The sequence below is a fragment of the Linepithema humile genome, chromosome 1, assembly GCF_040581485.1.
Source record: "Linepithema humile isolate Giens D197 chromosome 1, Lhum_UNIL_v1.0, whole genome shotgun sequence".
Classification (NCBI taxonomy): Eukaryota; Metazoa; Arthropoda; class Insecta; order Hymenoptera; family Formicidae; genus Linepithema; species Linepithema humile.
In genome coordinates, this window is record NC_090128.1 from 27,219,489 (window position 1) to 27,239,400 (window position 19,912).

The window sequence follows — 19,912 nt, forward strand, 5'->3', positions numbered from 1 at the left end:
CCATTATCAAGTCGATCCGTAAGTAAGCCCGGAGTAACGATGCTGCGTCGAGCGACGTGCATATGTGCCCCACGATGGAAAGTACTTCCCTTATCCGGAAGTACGTTGCGACCCAACGTACCGGACGGCAACCATAGTCGTTAACATTGTACGAGCGTCGGGATCACGGTGCAGAAAGAGCGCAACGCGATACGAGAGTCATTATGTGAGATGGACATCGATGACTCTTGTTATTTTCCAACGATATCAAATTTACTTTTCGTTGTCCTGATACTTTATACGCATTCCGCTCGTTATTTCTACATTTTTTTAAATTAGTTTTTAAAAATCTGACGAAATGTTTGGAACGAGATACTATGTATGGTAGTTCATAATTACCATGTGATAATTGTTACATTAATAGTATGTTCAATAATTGACACAAAATGGAAAACATAATGAAATTTTCCTCGTACTAGAATGTTCTCGCATGCTTCAAAATTAATTATATAACTCACCGATGAACCGGGCTGATCCCAAAACAGGTTGGACTTCCAAAGAGACGTAAGAATTCTGGCTGCTCTGGAAGATCGCAATATCGCCCGAGTCCTAGGCGCCTGTCATCGAGAGGAACCGTACTGCGTCGTGATGGAATACCTAGAACACGGAGATCTCTGTCAGTTCCTCAAGACGCATATCACAGCCGAGGACGCGCATTCCATGCCGATTGGTGTCAAGACACTCAGGTAACTTTCTAACGAGGCATTCTGACATTAATTGTCAGGCAAATTAATCAAGAATCGACACGATTCTCTCACAATCAGTATACAGCCAATTTCTCTCAAAACTGTCATTAATATTGCCAACGTTTAAAAGCACAATATTAATAGCAATTAATATCGTACTTTTAAGCATTAGTTGGTGAATTTGAAGCAAATTACGCTTGAAAAAATGTAAAAGTCATTAAATTTCTATTTTTTTTTATTTTTAAAAATACAATACAATATATCGCCATCAATTATTTTTTCGCTTGTTATTTTATTGATATAGCGAAAGAGCAGTGTTTATTAAAACATTCGCTGTCGTTTTCCCAAAAAAAAAAAATGGCACGCGTTGCAGGATGTTTCGTGTAACTACCGCGGCGGAAATTGAACGTTCCCAAATAAAAGCAATACGGTATCTTCGAAAAAAATATCAATTTAGAATGCCTTTCGCAAATAAAATTGCCAAAAAGTCACCGAGCCCATAACTGTGTGAGCTTAAAAGCAATATTGCTTTATTAAAAAAATACACTTGACTGGTGCAACATAAAGACTTTTGAACAAAATGTTCCCTGAACACAGTTAAATATTTATCAAAATTATAAATAACAATATTTAAGAATTAGCTCTTTTGATTAATTCAATAATGAATTGTAATTATTAAATATTTATGTCGCGACGATTAATTCGCTTGCTTTCAAAAGTTTTGAAAAAACGATCTCATGTTTACGGTAATTGCCAGAGCAATGATAGGTATTATAAATTTCACTTTACACACATATATATACACTAAATCCTGGATTTCTTAGCAACGGTAAGAAGATTGGTAAATATATACTCGACGATAAGTTCCGCGCAGTATAGATAAGTCGACTACCGTGCTGCTTTAACACGTTAAGTGGCGGCATCGGCTTTTTAATTTTGCATATTGAGACTGCTAATATTTCTGAAATCTCATTTAATAAAGAAATGCTAGTAATCAGTGCGGAATGTTTTCAATAATTTTTTGATATCGGTATTTACGATATTTACATGCGAAATGTGAAGCATTCAAAAAAATGTGATAACGTCAAAACTCGTAGCTCCGAAAAAGTAAACATTTTAATTCAGAGATAATATCGAGATCGTTAAAAACCGTCTCAAAAGCAATGTATGTAGTGGTATCTCCATACAGCAATACTCGCGATTCTTTTACAAGGCAGCCGACTGCATTATCTAATCCTGCGAATTTAACCCTTCATTGGCCCGACATTATTCGACAGCTCGCCCATTGTAGTGTCGCAATATAGATATGACCACGGCATATTACGATGCACCGCTGTTAGCGGGCTTAAAGTATTCGAGATTACGGCTCCCGAAGTGCCGCAATCGTCTCTAACGAGCCGGGGCTCGGTTTCATTTCCGACGAACTGCCGTCTCGTTGGAGTTAACACGCAATAAGTTTCTCCGGCGCGAGAGTTTGACACGTTTATTAATCGTGAGCGACGCACAGCCTCCCTCCTGCGTTTCTCTCGTCGACCTACACCTCGAAGGAATCCCTCTGAGGCGACGGCGGTCGGGAGGATTCGCGAGTGCGAATACCTTAACTTCGTCGCAGGAAACTCACGCCGCTCCGTCGTCGTTTCAGTTTCAACTGTCTCATCTACATGGCGGCGCAGATCGCGTCGGGCATGCGGTATCTGGAGAACCTGAACTTCGTTCATCGGGATCTGGCTACTAGGTGAGTACAAACACAGGACTTTGCTCAAACGAATCTCTTGCGGATTTACACTGTCATCTCCCGAGGATAAACTTATATCTATGAGTGAGCCTTTATCATCCTTGACCGGCATTCTGTAAATCCAAACACTACGTCCGACTCTCATTGGAACGAGAAACTTGGAAGTTTGCGTTGTGCGCGATTTTGTGCATCAAACAAATCAAACTTGTGGCCAAACAGCCACATTTAGTTGAATTAATTGTTAATATTTACTTAAAATCCAAATGACTTCTTACGCTATCTTACATTTTATATTACATATTTAATGTAGAAACGACAATGTATTTCCGCAGATCATAATTCTTTAATGAGAATGGAGAATGCGTCAGAGATTTGAATACCAGTGTGAATACGAAGCTCTTTTCTCGTGTGAGTGCATCGATGCATGCCGAGGAGATGTGAGATTACAAGGGAATCTTCTTGGTCGACGCGGCGCGAAGAAAATTACAACGCTTTCGCGGCGACGACAATATGCAGAGGGAGTTATAATTCCCGGCACAGCCGGGGATGATCTCATGTCGCGGAAACAGCTTGAAAAACGCAATTCCGCCGCGCAATTTATTGAAAAATAATTTGAAAAAGTCGGTCGCGATACACCTACGTACGAAAGAGTCGCAGCGTGAATGTCGCGGCACGGTTTTCACGTTATTGCGGAAAGGGAATAAACGAATCCGCTTGATTTAGTTTTCGATGCGAACTCACTCATCCGCCGGACGTATTTTTCCCCCCTGTCGCGTTTTACGCTTCACCGGCTAACAGGACTCCGTTCGCTCTATCGACTTTAAACCGTCGCAAATCGAGATTATCTTTCAACTTGCCCTACAATCTTGTTTGAGATTGTGCCGTCCGCTTTAATTGGCACAGTCTAATAACTGACAGAGATGTTCTCGCGGTGTGCGGTTGTAGCCGGGAACGTGTACGTACGAATGGGGAGGATTTTACTGCGTCGGGAGCACTCGATGCACCCCGTTAAAACAGGAGCGCCGATATCGATTCCCCCTGTTACACTCTCAGGATGAAATTGAATTATACCACCCCCGCAGTGCATTTCCATAAGCCCCAAAACAAACGGAGCCAGGAACCGCATGGGAAATCAACGATTTGTTAGTGAATCGTCGCGAGGAATGCAGCGAGAAGAGCAAGCAGCTAGTTTTCACGGTGAATAGCGGTATACCGGCTTCAACGTATCGACGACAGAAAATTTCAGCGTTTTATTTTCTTCTTTTTTTCTCGCATTCAAATGTCATAACTATCTAGATCAACTTCTGACGTTGCGTTCCTCGCAAAATCCACTCGCACAATGATTGCTCAGGGCTTTTCACAGCGACAACCCCAAAACGCGTGACTTCGAACGCACAATAGGTACCTTTCTCAATCCACCGTAATGGCCTTATATTCATCATATACGCGATCGATTTTCCTTTCAAGCAGTAAACTCGGCTAAAAAGTTTCCCATTTTTCATATACATTATTGATGATAAGTATAATTCGAGATTATTGCGAGAGGGCTGTCAGCTTTCGTCTAACCGCACACATTTTTAATAGGTTTTGATAAAAATGTGTCTTTCGTTAAAAGCATAGTTATTAAAAATTAAATATTTTGCATTAGTAATAAAATATTAATGCTGCAATTTGTCAATTAAGATACTTATTTTCCATGAATTTTTATCGAGTGAAAAATGCTGATAGAAAGATGCGCAATATTTTTCATAAATTTTATTAACTAATACAACAAATTATATGATAAAATTAATAAAATAAATACAAAATATTCCCCAAATGCAAATGTATATTATATCAAACTGATATCATAAACGTCGTAATTTTTAAGTTGATACTAAAAACTGCGTCATTTTACCGCGATGTTTCCACAACCTTTTATATTTTTTTTTTCAAAGTACACGTGCTTTTTTCTGTAAAGCTCCACTTAAGCTCCGAACGTTGAATATTGCTTTCGCCGATAAATCTCCATAATGATCTTCAAGCCATATAACGTATACAGTGACCAGTGACCGGCGGTTTACGAATACAAAGTACACCCCGTATATAGAACGAAGTCCATCTACGTGGCTGTTATTGAAATGCAATGGCCATCTCGCCGAATCGATAGAACGTTTAGATGCACATATGTGCATATATGTATATCTTCCGTATACACGCGCGCGCGCACATTCGCACAAACCGCTGAGCTCTCATAGCACGTGGGACCTAGTTTCCGGCTGGACAGTGTCTCTCAAACGCTCGCTCGTAAATCTTAACGCTATAGCGAGAGATACTTCCTGCGAAGTTTCGCGATATCGGTCCTGTCAGCATTCCTAAGGGCTTTTGACACGATTTGACCCGTCGATTGCAGAAATATCTCCATAAGTATCGCCACAGCTACTTCTCTGTCATCTTCGTCTCCTCATTTCACGCGTTTTATCATCACACACAATTAAATGAATGAAATGCAAATTTCAAATACAAGAGAATATTCGATATAAATAACTCAATATATATGGAAAATTCAGCGTTGTTATATGAATTGTTTCCAACTTGTAAAGTTTGGCAGGATGATTGAGAATTACTGCGCGCCGCTGATACTCAAAACAAGATATCTAATTTACGCGGTTCACATTTCGACGACGGAATACTAATGGCGCTAGAAATTTTAAAATATGTTCAAGGATATTCGAGGAAATGTGTGGAATGTCCGCGTTTATGATTGCAACGGCCATAATCCTTTGGTGAAATTTTTAGCAAGCTACACGCGAAGCTTTAGAAAATTTTAATGACACTCGCATCAAAACCGCGACGCGTTATCTTCCTCTGTGCTTTTGTGAGGAAAAAAAGCGCGATGCGATCCGATCGCGTTGCAAATAGATCGATGCCTTTTGTGCAGGCGCCAGGATTTAATCAAAATTTAATCAGAATTTAATGGCACCGCTGAACTTCCACTTTGATGGCACACGTCAGCGTGACGAACCCGACGATTTTCAGTGAAATACGCGACCGTATGGGAATTCCACCGTGGGGCATAAATTCTTCGTGACTGGCGGCGTCAAAAGAGAAATGGACACTGCGGATATCAATGGCGCGTATGCGATACTTTGGAAATGTATTTTTACCCTTTCCACCGGCCAAGCCTTTGCACACGATTTATCTGTCGCGAAACGAACGAACCGAAACATTTTTATTCATTTAAATAGAATCCGTTGGAGAATTCTGAACTATGAGGCTTAAACAGAATTGGGTATCGAGTGGATGTTCTCGCTGCAGCGAGAACTCTTCACCCGAGACAAACTGCCAATCCATCGCGGCCTCTTATTTCATTCGCGAGTGCACGATATAGCTATAGAGTCATTGTCGGAAGCGAGCCAAGTGAAAAAGAAGGACTGGATCGATTGCTGATCAAACGGTAATGTAATTCAATTGGTTCGGATGGAAAAAGAATACGAACAAATGAGAAGATCGATAGCAGTATGTAATGCTTTAAAGATGGAAAGGGCGGTGGATTCGCGTGTACGTGCGAGAGTGTATTTGTCCAATCGAAAGAAATATAAGGATAGATGTTGTGCGCGCGAGTGAAAATAAAATCTCACGAGTCATTACAGACGATCCGCGCCGATAACGCTGATAATATTATTTTGTTAATGGCGATATTGAAGACGGATGGAGCGAGTGCACCGCGAATAAACGTATGTCTAAAGGAGCAGGAACAGCAAAAGCCTGCATTCTGTATTCCCGCATGCGAGTATTTCGTATTCCGGTAAAAGAGATTTCCTTCATCCTATTTTGAATCGCAAATGCACCCGGCGAGTTTTCCTTCGTTTTTCTTGTGGCAACAAGTGTAGATAGTACTTAATATTGGATCTAGTATTTCTTCCACTATCGATTCTTATATTCGGAATATTTTATGGTGATTATACTTTTGCAATTTAGAAATTTCATTTCGATAATATTTACTGGTAAGGATCTAAATCTAAATAAGGACCTCTCTTCGTAACATTAAAAATTGAAAATTGATAAAAGTTCAATAAGAAAATCCAATAAGAACATCGCGTTGTCTTGCAAGTGGAAGGCTTCGCTCGAAATTTTGTTAAAGAATCCATAAGTTCTTTTGTTCATGTAATAAAGCTCTTTCTTTCTCAAGTGTAATCAAACAAACTTCAACACTGAAAGATTACTTTCGACATGTATGCTTAACCCGTAATAATAATCATCCGATCTCGCTGATCCCAACATTGGATCTGGAATGGAACTTAAAGCAATAGAGAAGACCGCGATCCTCCTTATCCGCCCTCAAGGATACCGAAGACCGCATGCAAGGACTTTATTCTCCGCTGACAAGAGCTTACGTGTTCGAATAACTGGTTAAAGATTCAAAGAACGGGCTTTTCCCGTACGCTCACTTCCTCGCCGTACTCCTGCTTTTTCTCCGATCGAAGCCGTTTGTTTCTTTTACAACGAGCATATCCAATATTCAAGTTTCAATCTAACTTGGCCGAATGTCCGACTTCAACGTCAATATACTGGAATTTCGACTTCAATTATACAGCCGCGCCAATCGGCCAAGTACACTTAACGTTCTTGTTCCTATCGACAATAGGGGAGCTTGTGTCAAATGGCCAAGTGATTCTGAGTTTAACTTCAACTTGCAACTTGCACAATGACAGAGGTGATTCTCCTTATCCACCAAAGAACTTGTCGCGGGTTGCAGACATTTCACTTTCCGTCAAGAAAGCCTGCCTTTGTTCCGATTTCGATTAAAGATGCAAAAAAGGCCTTTCGCGATATTCTTACAGTGTGATTTCGACTCGTCTTTTCTTTTACGATCTTTTTTTTTTCACATTTTTGTAAAGAAGCATCTACTATATTGTTGTCAATATCCTCATTTCCGTAATTTTAGATTAAAATCCTTTTATATTAGTTTTAATACAAAGAAATTACGTTTATATGTGTATGCTATTATGTCATTATTCATACGTTATTAATTACACAAATTTATACGTGATTTAACAGCATTAATAGATAAATTACAAATAAATTAATGACCTAAATACTGTATCAGTAATAATATCTCTCATAATATAGCTCATAGTTTTATAGTTACGATTAAGTTTGAGATAGAAATAATACGCAAATTACTTACAAGAATATTTTTTTTTTAACGCATCAATATCTGTAAATCTCTAAATCAAGCTATTTTTTAAAATCTTTAATGTTCCAAAAATATTCGTTAAAAAAATCATACAAAAATATCTATTACAAATATTACAAAAAAGAATAGGTATATACGTATAATTTAATATATCATTAATGAAAATTAATCCCACTGGAATTTGATATCTTATAATATTCTGTTACGAAATTAGTGTACAGATTTTCGACCGATTTATGTTTCGCATGCCACGTATTTCAAATTATTATATTATTTTTGAAATTAATGAGAGCGTGCAAAGCTCTAACCACCATATTATGAAGCTGGGATCATCGCATCTGATTTATACTACAACAGCTTCAATGCGAGGCGTGAACGCGGCTTATTGCATTACTGTCGTACTCTGCAACATAGGGAGGACCGGGGGTCAACCCCATCGACGCAATAGCCCGATGGCGAAGTAGCCAATAGCAATGATCGATAAAGCGCCCCTAATTAACCAGGTTCTGCCGCCAAATTGGAGCTTTGTTCCACCGGCGAAATTAATTGATTCTATCTATTCCATACCCTTGCTTCTCGGATAACGTTTGGCTGGTCGTCTCTCAAATAGCGAAGATTAGTTCGTCTTTAAAGCAAACTGGTCAACGTTTGCAGCTTTGAGCAAAGTTACATGAATGCTTATCCATCTCTCTAAGTTCTCAAGGAATGCTCGGGCGTATCTGCCGTTAAACCCGCTCAAAGGATAAGCAGATGAAATATCAAATGCACTCGCGAAGATTGAATAAACATATCCGTATATCGTAATAACGAGATTAAAATATGCTATTTCCGTAACTACCGTCGAATAAATGTTCTTAATATTTGGATTGCCGTCCTCTTCGAGGAATCGCTTTACAACGATTGTTGCTGAATACAGACAAAGTTTACTCACGCGTCGAAATACGATTGCACATCCCTGTATGTGTAAAAAATATAGCTCAACCACAATTGCGAATGTTACATGTAGACAACCATTCTCGCTTCCGGTTGACTGCCATGCACAGAATGCGGTACGCGTATGCAGATTGGCGGCCGCGCTATGCGCTCCACGTACCGATGAGAGATCAATCTGACTGCGTCTCTTTCGTTTCAGGCGAGCCGCGAATCGGAAAAGTATTCAATCCAGCCGATAGCGCGCATAAACTGCTACGTAACTCGCTATTCAGTGTCCAGAGATACCCGAGCTATCTTAAAGTCCGAGCATTACATTCCGAGTATTCGATTCGAGCTATTGCGGGCATTTGGCGTATCGACGATTTGCAGAAATTGTCAAATAAATACGACAAAAATAGATATTAAAAAATGCAGTTTCGCAACACGATAAAGCAGTCGCTAATTTTTCTATACATCATTATTGTTTTTTTTTTACAGAAACTGTTTGGTCGGCAAGGCTTATCATATCAAAATCTCCGACTTCGGCACGGACAATGAACTGTACGCCTGCGATTATTACAAAGTTGATGGAGCTATGCCGTTGCCGGTACGATGGATGGCCTGGGAGTCAATATTTCTGGTAAATTGCGTGGCCAATTATTTGACGACAAATCGGATCGACATTTTATTTCGAACAAGAAACTCGAAGGCAAACGTCGAGAAAGCTAAACTAATGTAAATTGCGTCTGCTTTCCAGGGCAAGTACACGACCAAGAGCGACGTGTGGGCTTTTGCAGTCACTCTATGGGAGATCCTGAACCTCGGCAGACGCGTCCCTTACGAGCACCTGTCCAACGAGGATGTGGTGCAGAGTCTGCGACAGCTGTATCATACCGCTGATTGCAACAACGCCAATCCCGAGGACGGCTGCAAGGAGGATTCCAGAAGCGGCTTTGACTATCTGCCGCGACCCACCGCTTCCTCCAAGGACATATACGATCTGATGCTCGAGTGCTGGCGACGAGAGGAAAACGAAAGACCGACTTTCCGTGAAATATCCCTCTTTCTGCAGCGGAAAAATCTTGGATACGCTCCAACGTCCTGATATTGAGCCCCGAGCTTCGGCAAGCACGACGTTCTTAATAGTCAGCCCGCGAATCAGAACAAGCTCGGTTCTAAAACGGCTGGACGAGTGTGCGATGACGGGCAGCGTCCTCATTCGAGGATCAGCAAGGACGAGCGAATAACTGTCGAGTGAGAGGGAAAGAGAAAGAAGAACCAGCTAATGAGGAAAGACGGCGAAAGCATGACGGGGGGACAAATGTATCGTGACATCGAAATGATAAGTACGAGGGAATTTCATTGTCTGTCAACGAAGCGAGATTGGAATACGAACTTCACGACAGAGATCGATCGTCCTTCAATTTTGTCTCGACATACATATACTTTTTTTGCGAGCAACGAGTAATAACGGACAGGTAATAAAGTTAGAATAGATAGAAAGGTAAATGTGTGTGATCTCGAGAAGACTCGCGATATCGGAATTCGTCGTAATATCGGGGGTTATCGTGCACCTGATCTCCGTGAAATTCTCAGTAGCGAGCATGATGCATATCGATTTGAAGCGACAAATGTCGCGCGACTATCTATACCAGAAGCAGGACTTCTTTCTCGTGAAGGAAGGCAAGGACAGACACGAATCTATGAATATGACAATCGGACGTTGGCATACGGTAAAAGCTGCCCGTCGTAGATAGCCGCTCTGCGAAAAACCTTCGCTATTGAGGGAGACGGACGTTTGTGAGATCGCGAGAAGAGGATTGTTCTCTCGTCGAAAAAAAAAAAACTAGGAGCAATGTCACGTAACTGTAACGCAGCTGTGAACATTCCTACACGAATGAGTGTACCAATTATCGCGCGGGCGAATAGGAAAGATCGTTACTACGAAAGGATAATTAAGGTTCCTTCGGGATTATATCATTTCGGTTGAGGATTCAATGAAAAATGTGAATCACAACGACGTACGGCAATATAGCGGGTACGATATTAGATGCTGTTCGAGTTAATCTTAAGGCATTATAACCGAGTGTATTCGTGAATGTGCGGGCGCCTGTGTGGTCTCCCCCCTTCTCTTTGTCACGCTCTCTATTTTACTCTCTTTGAACGTACATATATTGTATCGTCCGGATACCCCGGATGTATTTATGAGACGAATCTACATGTAATTTAGCACAATCACGAAATTCTTTATCGTCACGAGACATATCGCGAAACGACGAAGCGATTGTCGCGTATTGTTAACGACGTTAGCCGATCGCGAGGAAATTGATCTTTCTAATTTTTTATTTCTATCTGAGCATAGAATCTGTGTGGAATGTAACATACCGTAAATCATCGCTAAATAGCTTTGAAGGCAGTTAAATGACTGTAAAGATTTCTCGGTAATGAATATTTACCCGAATGATGTCACTATTACAATCAACAATTAACAGTTTGTACGTGGATGGAATTCGTTAATGTCTTAATTAGAGAGATATCGTAAGTCGTAAGCGCGCAAGTAGGCGAAGGATAAGGTTTTGCCCTATTCTTTGTGCATTGGAGGACGGTAATAGACTACGTATCACGAATATGACACATCATAATTGTAACTTTATATGATAGGCGGGATCAATGAAATTAGAATATTGTACATATAGGCGTACTCGTAGTAAGGAACGTTATCATTGTATTTTTCGACAGTGATGGATAAAATCAGGCGGACGAGAGAAAATCGAATTGTCTCCGAGATAGCGTTATACGTTCGCTTGTGATTTGGCATCGATGTGAAAACGTATAGAAATTATTTAACTTCTCTCGATAAGATGTTCGTAGTTCGAGATAATAAGTTGAGAAAAATTCGACATATCGCGAAATGTTCTTTCTTATAAAAGAAAAGAAAGGGAGAAAACGCGGGAGACAGAGGGTAATCGTAATCAGTTTTAAATACTTTGAAGTTAACAATAAACTCGCTTATCGCGCGTCATCATTTTCACCGTACTCTCGATTCCAATCATTTCTATCGAATTTAAGTTCCGCGTATTTATATACCAGATGGATACTATTATAACTTATGCGATATTTAGCGGATAGGCGATGTTATCGTTATATCATTAAAAAATACTATTTATATAAATTAACGTAATACCGCGTAAGGAGTAGATGATACGGAAAGGCATAGCCATATGTAGTTAAATACGCGCGTTGAATTTAAACGTAACTGGAATTGCTTCTATCACTGGGATCGAAATATCTGAGGCAAGTGAATGGAAATCACGATCAATGCGAATTCGCGCAATGAATCACGAGAGAAAGAGAGGGAGAGAGGGAGAAGTAAATAGAAATAGGCCGATTCTTGATCTTGCCAGAAGTAAATAGTAATAGCCGATCGACTATGCCGCTAAGTGTAACTAAATGCGTAATTTACATTTTGCATAAGTACCAGATCAACAGACATATAATTTCGTGCCATCGCGAAACTTTGGCCAATCGATTTTTCGCACCGGTTGTGACTGAGTTGAAACAATAATATTGTCTGTATATTTTTTAGTCCGAAGCAGACTGCCATTACTTCTAGACGATATAATAGAGAATGAATTGTAGTTGCGTTTAGATTCGCCAATATAAGCATAACGCTGCCTTTGGCTATATTGTTGCCCCTTACTGCTAACGAGTAACTTACTTGTCTACTCATGTGATAATTTAGTATATTTCTACGTACCTACGTGTACCTATCAATTCGATAATCTTTATAGCGAAAGGATTATTCCGGTATACTTTGTTCTTGTTATAAATTACGGTGAACTCGGATAAAGTAGTATTTCATTTATTCTCTTAACAAACATTTGTGTGAAATGTGAGGATATCCATCAGCTTCGTCATATATCATAAGTCCAAAGTGCAACTGCCCCATAATTTATTGCAAATCAGTTAGTAAAATAGGATATTAGTAAAATAGGATAACAATATGAAGTAAAACAAGGCACACGTAATCCTTTCCCTATGTAAAGATTCGCTATTATAACCTAGATAAACTTACTTCTACCTAGCGTGCCCTTTCTCCAATGGTGGTTAATTATATCCTTCATGAACAATTCGAGCTCTGCCAATGGCATCACCGAGATAACTGTTCAGAGCCGCAACATGTCAGAACCAAGTAGTCATCTGATATTTTGTTCGAGCACTGCAACATATGAACACGCTAGATTTCAGTACGAAACTTTATTTTTCAAAAGCCTTATGCGTCCACAAGCTCAATTTTAATTACAACGATATCTTTAAACCCTTATCATGTCACATATTTCTGAGTCCTCTTCGATATATATTTTTCAACGCGTTTGATCGACAATCACGCTTGCCTCGGAATTTAGAAAATATTTAGCATCAATTTCACGACATTCTTGAAAAACAGTTATAAGTAAAAGAATTGGCATTTTATAATTATTTTTAAAAAAGGCATGCCTATAATCCTTATAAAAAAATAATCTTGATTTTTGCCTAATCAGAAACAAATATAATTTTATTAATGCGGAAAAAAATATTACGTTTTTTATATAAAAAACAACCAAATAATATGCTAACACACTGAAGATGCATTGGTTTTGCATTTCCAATAATTTTGTTTTCAAGACAAGAACATTATACCTCCATTGAAAACATGTTAATATCATTAATATCATAATTAGTATTATAGATTCGCATATACTATACGATTGTCTTGTTTAAATTTCGAAATTTTTGAAATTATTTCATATAAAATTACACAATAACTGCATTGTACAAAGTGATATTAATAAATCATAATTAAAAATCATGGCAATGAGATCAATATACAATTATATAAATTTTTTTCATGTAAACATATGCGAAATATGATTTCGATATACCTGATTGTTGACCTCTAAGGTGGAATTGCGAGGAGTCTACAGGTAATCGTGGGAAAAAAACTGGGGAGAGCTCATCTAGTTATATCTTCTATCTAGGTAGGGGCAACGCACACACACAACCATATCACTCGACTACGGCCACGCGTTTTGCATTATAATTTTGAATATTTCCTTCCCAAAAATTACCTGATAGACAAAACTCTTTCGAGATTGATTCGAAAAATTATTCGATCTCTTACAAAAAGAAGAAAAGTGCAACGAAACTGACCACCGGCCACGGTGGGTTGCCCATGCCTGTTCTACGCTATCGAACCTTGATCGTTATAGTCATAAAATTATTTTGTACTAAGAACTGTTTATAATTTTGTATCTAATCTCTGTAAATATCAAGCAGATTGTCTATGAGTAATAAAGCTTAAACAAACTCGATTTAAGTAGACTATATATAAACGAAAAAAAATATATATATAAAAATACAAGTATTTATAATACATCTATATTTTACTTAGTCGTAAGACAACAATCGAAAAGATGTAAGTAAATTTCGCATAAGCGCGGATCGGTAACGTAACGATGTACAACGATCTAGGAAATATTTGTATCATAAAAACGACAATTAAGGGACAAATCATAAAAATATACATGTTAATCACAGTAGCCGTGTGTATATATATATATATATATATATATATATATATATATATATATATATATATATTATATATATATATTATATATCTAGAATCTAACTAGTCATGTACGGCACTTTATAACAATTAAAGTGTATCCCTGGCAACAAACGCGAAGTGCAACGTGTGCTATTCTTTGATTATTCTTGCTTTAATAGAGATGATAAAAGGTGCAGTCCATTAATACAATTTAAAATAGCGATCAAAAGATCGTTAGCTTAACAATCAGATAAAAGATCGAAGCGTCTTAAGTAAATTATCAATTTTAATGTTATCACAAGTTCATTCAACTCGATCAATCGCTGTATGTGCAATGTAAACAAATTCTACCGAAATCATTAATTTTTGTGCGTTATATAGACCCGAACACATCATTTATATAATAACTTACATGTGTATCTTATTGAAAAAAAAAAACAATATGCAACTTGTAAGTTCCATTATCTATTATCCATGAAGCACAATGATAAAATCTATTTGTATTGGATAATCGAAAGATGAAGTTATACTTATTTCATAAACAAATTCCATCACCCCATATTCTCCTTGTATTGCATATTACGTGTGTGAAGTTAGCATATCATATTTTGACATCGCATGAAAAAACGACAGTTCTGCTTGCATACACTATAGTTCTACAGTTCTAGATAGTTTTTAACAATAGTTCTATCGAATTACGCCAAAAAAACAAACAAATAAAATTTCAAGAAATGAGATGCTAACTTCCCGTCTCACCTTCCAGCATCTCACCGGATTTCGAACGTATGAGCCATAAAGTACGAGTATTCAAAGAATTCTACCGTTTCAACCCATTGTATCAATAGTTCTGGTCATAAGAACAATAAAAAAAAATTCTAGTCATTATTAAAAGCATTTCACGCGCTGAAATGTAATATGCTAGCGTCACTAGCGATAGTTCTGGGTTTGTACGAGCATAGAATCATAGTTCCCAGTCCCTAGTATTATTTACATTACAGTTCTATCCAGAAACAATCATTTAACTATTTGTTTATAATTATTATTTCCGCCAAAAGTGCCTAAATATGATATGCTAGCGTTACTAGCGATAGTTCTGGATTTGTACGAGCATAGAATCATAGTTCCCAGTCCCTAGTATCATTTACATTACAGTTCTATTCAGAAACAATTATTTAAATATTTGTTTATAATTATTATGCCCGCTAAAAGTGCCTAAATATGATATGCTGGCGTCACTAGCCATAGTTCTGGGTTTGTACGAGCATAGAATCATAGTTCCCAGTCCCTAGTATCATTTACATTATTGCTAGTGACGCTAGCATATTACATTTCAGTGCGTAAAGTGCTTTTAATAATGACTAGAATTTTTTTTTATTGTTCTTATGACCAGAACTATTGATATGATGGGTTGAAACAGTAGAACTCTTTGAATACTTGTACTTTATGGCTCATACGTTCGAAATCCGGTGAAATGCTGGAAGGTGAAACGGGAAGTTAGCATCTCATTTCTTAAAATTTTATTTTTTTGTTTTTTTGGCGTAATTCGATAGAACTATTGTTAAAAACTATCTAGAACTGTAGAACTATAGTGTATGCGAGCAGAACTGTCGTTTTTTCATGCGATGTCAAAATATGATACGCTAACTTCACACACGTTTGCATATTTTATAATTAATTTATATATAATAATCAATAATCGCGCAGTAAAATATATGCATGCAATCGGAGGCGTTGCGACCGTCTTAAGCGCCCCTGGAAGTGACTCACGCGCCCCAAGCGCAAAGTAAAAAAAAAGTAAAAAACAAGTAAAAAAAAAAAAAAACCGAAAAGGTTCCTAAAATTTCTGCTTTCACCGTTATGCCGGGTCACTGCAAACCAAGCGATCAATTTTTACATGTTTTTACGATTATATTTTGTTGTTGAAAATAATAAATATTATATAGATATTGATTCTTATTAATAAAAGTACTAAAAGCACGACATGCATAAGAATTCGACTTTTTTTGTAATGAGTGTGTTATCGCTCATCGAAGGGGATATTAAATGGTTAGGAAGCAATTTATCTAAATAGATTGTCGTTGAAATTTTTCAATAACCGCATTGCTATTCAAACGCGTATGTGCTTTATTGCTTAACAATGTGCGCTTGTCACACACATACGAAAGTGTATACACGTATATATTTCGACTATATATTCGACTATAATTTCTCCATTGCTGTTCCCCTTTCCAAGGTGGTCGTATAGGGCGCTGCCTTATCACACGTAAGCGAGTGTATCGCGCTGATAGGATCGCTTCCGGATACATAAGTTGCCCGAAGAAAAGTGAATGTTGGCGAGTACGCAAATTGTATCTCTCGACATTAAAAAATTTAAGAGCGGTAGTTTTTATAAGACGCTTAGCGCAGAGTTCTGAAATTTGTGTTGATAGTCGACCGTTTCGATGGTCGATCGTTATCAACATTATTTCAAGATTCGTGCTCGACCATCATCGATGGGACCACGAATCTTGAATTTCCGTGCTCGACCATGGAATCAATTAAGCCATGGGACCACGGATGCATGGATAAGCTAGGAAAAATTCTGAAGAAATTAGCGTATAGCAAGACTATATTTCAAATATATTTCAAAATCAATAACCAAACAAAAACCGAACAAAAAATGCGCTCTTTTATTAAATAAATTATTTCAAATGTAAAACATAAATTTTCAATTTTTATCCCGTTTATGTAAAACATATTCTTTTTATTTTTAACTTATATTTACATTCGCAAATGTATTTCAAAAATTTTAATATATTAAGTTATTCGGAAAATTTGTAGCAATTTTTATGACTAAATAAAAAACAATTGTTTTATATTTTAATCCATCTTTATTTAATAATATATGTACGTTGTTTTCGACATCATTTGGCCATCTTTAACAACTTGTTTATACATATTACTAAATAAATAAACATATAAATATATAAAAATTGTTTTTGATTTTGTCATAAAAAAGACTATAAACTTTTTGAATAATTCAATATATCTTGCTTTAATTCTTATTTATAAAGAACATTTATTAAATATTCCAGAGTTAAATATTCAACGAATCTAAATCCTAGCCCATCCATTTTAAAATAATGGATCTATGACATTATATATTTGTTATATTTTATCTATAACATTCTTGTATATCATTATGCTTATAATATTGCATTGTATGATTTTCTTTATTTCGTATTGAAATTTATCCTATTTTTATTGTATTCACATATACGAGGATAAAATAAAAAGTAAAAAGATTTTTCATTCTCAAATTAATGAAAAATATCCCAAATATTGCAAAGAGACAAACTAGTCCTCATATAATGTTCTTGTCTACACTTACATACTCTTTAATTCATATATTTTTTAACTCATTGCAAACCGGAAACATAAATCAACATGTCCTGTTTTTGAAATGTTAATTTACGTGTTTCGAATAATCTTGTGTGATATTATTAACATGTTCCATGCCGTGTGGCTTACTGGTGGCCTTACTAAATTTTCTATTCAGGCCGTTTAAAATAAAATATTTTATATTTCTTAAATTTATTATAGCTTTTTATGATGTACAACATATTTTGTGTGTGTTACATTTTATTTTTAGTAATTTCTATAATTATAATTTTTTACAACATATACATAAATTTCACGACGTAAATAGAAAGTTATGTAAAATCAGAGCGACATGGAACATGTTAACAGATAAATATATATAAAATATATATAACGCGTGTGACAAAAAATATAATTTAAATTTATCAAGATAATAAATAATTTGTTCTTCTAGAAACTAACTAAATTTAAAATATTTTGCAATGTGCGAACTAAAATTTTTATATAATCAATATCATATACGATCTACAATGTGTTAAATTTTATAGTATGTATCTTATAAATCCATTATCTTAATAACAATCAAGACAAATTATAAACTCACTCACCGATTGATGCGCAGCAGCGGAGTTGTCATTCTGTTGATCTGCATAGTTGATGATCTGTAAAATACAAAAATAAGTCAAGATTATAGTTGCGTTCATAATGAATATTTATCAAATCATAATTGAGTACATTGAACTTTTAATTTTTTTTGTAAGCAAATATGGAATAAAAAAATTATTGAAAAAGTTTAATTATTAAAATAAAAAGTAATAAATATGTAAATAAATTCTAATAATAATCAATATTAACTAATGTAAATATTAAAGTCTTTTAATTTACAACATTTTCAACAAATAAATGAATTATTATTTACCGTAAAGTTGCTCCGCCGGCGCCCGATGCTCCTCCTGAGCCTCCTCCTCCTCTCAGTGGTCCTTCGAAGCACTCACATTGAATCACACGCGTTCGCGGCGCATGCATTGCTCGCATGCGTACCTGAATACGAAAATCGCGCGATACTTAAAACGGCACTCCCGACATCACAGGCGAATCGAACCGAATTGTCCAAGCTGTGACGTTACGCGCGAATTCCGTCCGCGTTTCAGACGACCACATTTACCAATTGGGGCACGATTCTCTCAAAACAGAAGGCAAAGATAAGCTCGAAGAAAATGAGGTGATTAGTCATCCAATCAACCGACTAGATACAAGACATCTGAAAAGCAATCGGTAGCGTTTGACTAACTCCGGTAGCCGTCCTCGACTACCTTCGACAGTCCGGCTATCTGTACAACTAGCGCGCTGCACGTAGAACCGAAGATTGCCCTGCCGTAGTGGAGATTTTATGATTGAAACCGACCTTTCCCTCCCCCGAGCCAAGCCTAAAGTCAAAAAAAATCGTGTCCCAATATTTGTCATACAGCAAAAGTGCGTTCATCTATAGATTCGCTATAACTCTCGGCATTAACGGCACTCCCGACGCGCATTTTGTTATACTATACGACGGAACGAATATATTTTGTAGCACCGATTACGCGCACAAAGTTGATCTGTAAAATAAAAAAATAAAAGTAGATTAGTGTTAAAAATAATTAATATTTATAAAATAATTACTACGCACATTAAACTTTATGGCGATTTGAAGCGCGAAGGTTTATCTGTAAAATATACAAATACATTTATACTACAATAACATACAAAATATTTTATCTAATAAATATCAATTGTTTTTGAAGCACAATTTAAGAAAAGCCTGATCAAAAGACTGAAATAAGAATTTCATGAGACATTTGTGAATGTCTTTTTAATAATCCTTTAACCAATTTAAAATCAATATTACTTCAGTAAAAGTAGCGAGTAATAAGTTTTAAATTTAAATTTTACTCAAGTTTACTTGAGATAAATTAAGGAATATAATTGTATTATTCATCTAAGCCTCTAAAGCTTTGTTATATTATATTGTGATCGAAGGCGTTGCGACCGTCAGAAATGCCCCTACGCTGGAAGTGGTTCGGACGCTCCAAGCGCTAAGCAAAAAAAAAAACGCCATGCCACCACGCGGTTTTTACATACTTCAAAAATTATCGGGGTCTATTACAATTTTGCGCCCCTCCAAATTTTGCTACGCTGAAGCGTATATTACGTACTATATTGCAACGCCCCCGCATGCAATTTAAAAATAACAAAATTTTGCTTATCAAATAAGGCATATATTTTTTCTTCAATTTTCGTGTATATTCCCGCGTATTTCCTTTCTTATCATCCATGAACGGTTTACTACTTTGTTGTCTAGCCACACTATTTGCCGAGAGAGAGCACCATAGCAGATCCCATACGACCGACAGATAGCAACTCTTCAAAATATT

At 36.8% G+C, this 19,912-nt stretch overlaps 1 protein-coding gene and 1 long non-coding RNA gene across 2 annotated transcripts in view; one reads left to right on the forward strand and one right to left on the reverse strand.

The window, feature by feature from the left end:
- LOC105668533 (discoidin domain-containing receptor 2-like) overlaps positions 1-14,658 on the forward strand; it is a 135,866-nt gene extending 121,208 nt beyond the window's left edge. Inside the window, exons 13-16 of the mRNA XM_012360965.2 lie at positions 525-725; positions 2,368-2,460; positions 9,050-9,191; positions 9,309-14,658. Of these exons, the coding sequence (XP_012216388.1) occupies positions 525-725; positions 2,368-2,460; positions 9,050-9,191; positions 9,309-9,656 (784 nt within the window). The 3' untranslated portion in view covers positions 9,657-14,658. The remainder of the gene's footprint in view (positions 1-524; positions 726-2,367; positions 2,461-9,049; positions 9,192-9,308) is intronic.
- LOC136997780 (uncharacterized) lies at positions 498-19,894 on the reverse strand. Its single transcript, XR_010888423.1, has 3 exons — positions 18,421-19,894; positions 18,110-18,163; positions 498-636 (listed from the first exon to the last, which is right to left on the reverse strand). It is a non-coding gene; the product is annotated as an uncharacterized lncRNA (long non-coding RNA).
- Positions 19,895-19,912: the final 18 nt, after the last annotated feature.